This window comes from Fukomys damarensis, unplaced genomic scaffold (genome assembly GCF_012274545.1).
Source record: "Fukomys damarensis isolate Sample0158 unplaced genomic scaffold, DMR_v1.0_HiC HiC_scaffold_13, whole genome shotgun sequence".
Classification (NCBI taxonomy): Eukaryota; Metazoa; Chordata; class Mammalia; order Rodentia; family Bathyergidae; genus Fukomys; species Fukomys damarensis.
The window spans coordinates 38,594,504-38,599,191 of NW_022900925.1; the positions used below are offsets into that span (position 1 = coordinate 38,594,504).

Sequence of the window (4,688 nt, forward strand, 5' to 3'; positions counted from 1 at the left end):
GGGGTCCATGGGCTCCGCTGCCCACACCAGGGCTCACGCTGCACTGCTTGGGGTCCGATGTTAAAGAATGCAAAGTCAAAAAGAAGCCAGCCAGATGGGAAGGGAAAACGCTCCACCCCAGGAGCCAAAACCAAAACCCAAACCAAGACAGTCTGTCCTCAGAGCCCGCGTGCGCGTGTGCACCCACGAGGTCAGGGTGCCTCCCGCACCCCGACACGCCGGCCCGCTACTGTCTATGGAGGAGGCCGCCACACGTGGTCACCATCCTGGCCCAGGGCGGCCGCTGCCTCTCAGAGCCCAGAGCAGCGGCTGCTGGGCCTGGCGCTGGGACTTTTAAGTCCTGCAGTGGGAGAGGGTGACAAATTTCTGCAGTGAAACATGAGAGGAGAGGGCGGGGTCGCCGTGCGGGTCCCTCCCTCTCAGCCTGCTGCCTCCCAAACATTATATGCGCAGTAATGGGAATCGCAGCTGGACCTTTAAAGAAACATGGTCTGTGTTCTGCTACAGAGCAAGACAGCTCATGCTGCAGCACACACACACACACACACACACACACACACCCTGTCTTCAGTGTGATTCCTGCAACACCATGAAGTTATTTTTATTGCGCTGTTAACAAAATTCTTCAAGTCTTGGATTTGGAAAAAGCCCAAGTCAGACCCAGAATCCATCAGAAGCTGAATCCCCTGGCGGGGCGGGGTAAGTGCTGGAGTCGGCTTGGCTGTCGCGGGGATTTCAAGTTCCTTCTGCGGCTGCAGCCAGGAGGAAGGTGGATTAAAAGAAATCCTTTCTGCAGGTCCCGGTGGCCCACTGCGGTCTGGGGTGTAAGGAAAGACACACTCCGGAAAACATTCCTTCCTGTCAGGCTGAGGGCTGTCACCGCTGGTCAGTGACTTCTATTTTTTTTTTTTTTTTTGAAACAGGGTCACACTCACAGCGATCCTCCTGACTCAGCCTCCTGAGTACTGGGATGACAGGTGTGCACCACCATGCCTAGCTCTGGTCAGTAACTTGTAAATAAAAAAACAAGTTTAACCTCCAACTCATCCACCAATCATGCAGCTTGTCAGGGAGGCCCCGAGTTTCTCTGGGCCTCGCCCCTCAGCTCCCTGTCCCCAATCCCTGCTGTTTCCCTCCTTGGCCCCCCCAGGGTGTGGGGACAGGAATGTGGGGCTCCTTGGTCCCCTGAGATTCTCCTAAGGACCATCCTTGGCACACGGCCACAGGAGTATTGTGGCCAAGGCCATCTCAGTGTCCGGTGGCCGCAGTCCCTGCCTCCTGGCCACCCTGGGGTCACCATTGCCTTCCAAGATGTGGTCCACACCCACAGCACCCGATTCCTCTCCACCCCACATTTCCCAGCCCTGGGTGGCAGGACCGGGGCCTCACAGTGGGCTCTTGGCTGGCTGTCACAAGGATACCAGGGCTCGCAGGAGCCCAAAGCTCCAGCAAGACGACCCCAAGGTGCAGAGGTGCTGTGGAGGGTGCGTGAGCACGCAGGCTGTTGTGGTGCAGTGACCGGGCAGTGGTCTCAGCCGGGTCCAGGCCTCCGTGCCGCCCCCACAGTTCTTGCTTGGGGTAAAGTGGGGGTAGTGTCTACACTGCGCGGGGAGGAAACTGAGGCTGGGACACGTGACTGCGCACTAAGAATCACAGAGGAGGGGCGAGTGGGGAGCCCAAGGTCAGGGGGCGGGCGAAGAGAGGTGCACTGTGCGCAGACCCTGCCCTGGCACCCGGCGCCCCACAGCTGCCTATGTCTGTCAGCCCCAGGGAGGCACCCGGCCGGCCTCTCCATCTTCCTGACGGCCCCCTCCTGAGCCCAGGAAAACAGCTCCGCTGGCAGCCCATTTGTCAGAGGTACCCACACCTGGCCCTGTGACCTCGAGAGCCGGGGGTCCCTGGGGGCCTGTGCAGGGTCAGAGCCAGCTGGGCAGGCTGCGTGCAGAGAAGCTGGAGGCTGAGGGTGGCAAAGACCCTGCCCTGTCAATGCTGGGGGCAGGAGGAGGAAGGAAAAGCCAGAGTTGGGGGTCCTGGGGCCACACAGAAACGGGTGGGTTTCTGCCGTCTGCCCTGCCTGTGGTGGACGTGCCTCAGTGCCTGCCATGTCTGGGGCAGTGGGATCAGGAGGGCAGCGTGGCGCTCCTGGGGAAGCCGCCCTTGCCAGGGCCCCGGCAGCCAAACGCACAGACAGTGCCCGTCTGGTGCCGCCTTCTGGGGACAGCATGGAGGCTGGAGTTTGCCATGGGGAGTGGCCGGTGACAGTCGTGACTCCTGCTCCCTGACCCGCCCCACCTTCCATGGCCACGTGACGGGGGCCACAGCTTGGGCCACTCGCATCCCACTCCACGGGTCCCTCTTTTCTCACCTGCAAAACAGGCATGAACCTCCTTCCCCCAGGGGCAGTGACCGGGGGCTCTGGTCCCAGACCAGTGTGCGGTGGTGACACTGACCGCACTAGACAGGGTGCATCCAGGCTGCTCCGAGGGCCTGGGAGATGATTCAGGGCTCCAAGAGGACAGGTGGGGCCCTGGCCACCACTCACTGGGCAGGGCCCCTTCCCCTGAGAGCCAGGCAGGCCCGGGCAGGTGCCCCCCCAGGCTTTGAGCCCCGGGGTCCCTGCACTGCTGGCCAGCCCTGGGGCCCCAGTGACGGGTCCCTGGCAGAGGAGGGAGCAGAGGATGCAGCCCGGGCCCGGCTCCAGGCGAGGGCCTGCGGATGAGCTGTCTCACAGGCAACCCCTGCAGCAGGATGTGGGGAGCAGGGGTGGCAGGAAGGACAGAGGGGCTCACTGACCCGCACCTAGGCCGTGTGGAGCTGCAAGGGATGCTGGGAGCCGGTGCCACAACACCCTCTGCTCTGGAGCACCCTTGGAACCCGACATTTGCGGTTGATCTGAAGCTCACACTTAAAAGGCGTTCCCTCCGTTTCTTCTCTGACTGGCTTGACACTGGTGGTGCAAGGGGAGGGGAAGGCAGAAGGTGAGGCCTGCCGGAAGTGCCGGTGGGGGCGCCACGTCTGCAGGACCTGGCAGGCCTGGCTCCCCTGTGGTGGAGGCGGCAGGGCCATATTTGGGGGAAGCCACCTTTAAGGGAGCAGGACGGCAGAGCGGATTTATGGGGTGAGGGGACCGCTCTGCTCCCCTCTGTTTACCCAGCAGTATTTTTAAAAACGGAGAGTGGCTGTGCAGTGGCCGGGCTGGCGAGTTACGGCCGACTGGGAGGGTCCCCGGTGACTCCTGCACAGTGTGGGGGAAAGGCCTGCGGGTCCCTGTCCCTGTCCCCCTCAGCTCTCCCTCCCCTGGGGAGCCCTTGGATCCTTCAGTTTGCTTTGCCAGGCTGGTGGCCGGGAAAGGGAGGGGCCGGGGCCTCATCAGGATGGGACCAGCTGCGGGTCTGAGCTGGGTCCGAGCTGCCCTCAGCACGCCCCACGCAGTGTCCCAGAGCAGCACTCAGGGCCTGGCCTGGTCTCTCGGTGATGGGCCTGAGGCCTCCGGGGACCTTGGCCCCAGCTGCCCCTCTGCAGGCTGCTGGGCAGTCTCTCCGCCTTCCCTGCCGCTCTCCCTGGCCTCTGTCACCTCCACAGTGTCAGGGAAAGGGGGAGCCCAGGAGGGAGGAGATGCCTAACCTTCTCGTGCTTCTGTTTTGGCCAGGGAATGAGGGTGGAGGACCCCAGCTCCTGCACCCACCCTCCAGCATCCACTGAGCGCACAGTGCACAGTAAGGAGGCTCGGCTGTGTGGGGACGCTTGGGCCGGAGAGAAATCTGGGCAGCCAGGGCGTGGTCCAAGGTCGCACAGCCAGCAGGGGCTGAAACTGGGCTTCCTGCTCCCCACTCTCCCCCTGGAGCCCCACATTGGCACGCAGCCCCTGGCAATGATGGGGAGCAGGCCTCAGGGCGGGGCTCAGGCCCCAGAGGAAACCATTCCTCGAGGGCCCATGACTCCCAGAGCAGCAGAGCTCCTGAGAGTGTGGCTGCCCGGTGCGCAGGCCCCCCGTGCTTGTTACAGCTGAAGACGCACAACCTCTGCCCGAGGGCCGCACGAGCGTGCGTCTGTGACAAATGCTCTCAGACATGCTCCTGAGCGTGCCTGCTCTCCACACACAGGGCCAACACACGCACAGTCGTGCACACATGCGCACGCATGCACACACACACACGCACACACACACACACACACACTGGCACAGAGAAGGTCCCCCAGGCACTCCCAAACACAGGTACTCCTGAGAGTGTGGCTGCCCGGTGCGCAGGCCCCCCGTGCTTGTTACAGCTGAAGACGCACAACCTCTGCCCGAGGGCCGCACGAGCGTGCGTCTGTGACAAATGCTCTCAGACATGCTCCTGAGCGTGCCTGCTCTCCACACACAGGGCCAACACACGCACAGTCGTGCACACATGCGCACGCATGCACACACACACACGCACACACACACACACACACACTGGCACAGAGAAGGTCCCCCAGGCACTCCCAACAACGCAGGTACATGGAAAACACAAGGGCCCCACGCACACCGATGCACAGACACTGTGCACACAGATGGACACCGCCCGTACACACTGGACGCACGCTCTTGTGCACACACTCGGGTTCTCTTCGCCATCCCAGTCCACAGGTGGCTGCATGGAGAGGCCTGATGCCTACACACCCGCATGTCTTTGCACACACGTGTGCACACACTACCCCTG

The 4,688-nt window shown here is 62.6% G+C and overlaps 1 protein-coding gene across 1 annotated transcript in view; it reads right to left on the reverse strand.

Moving 5' to 3' along the window:
• Positions 1 to 3,066, reverse strand: part of Meox1 (mesenchyme homeobox 1) — an 8,973-nt gene extending 5,907 nt beyond the window's left edge. The window contains exons 1-2 of the mRNA XM_033763139.1: positions 2,880 to 3,066; positions 2,366 to 2,487 (exon numbers count right to left, since the gene is read on the reverse strand). Coding sequence (XP_033619030.1) covers positions 2,366 to 2,487; positions 2,880 to 3,066 — 309 coding nt within the window. The remainder of the gene's footprint in view (positions 1 to 2,365; positions 2,488 to 2,879) is intronic.
• Between the last annotated feature and the right edge of the window lie 1,622 nt (positions 3,067 to 4,688).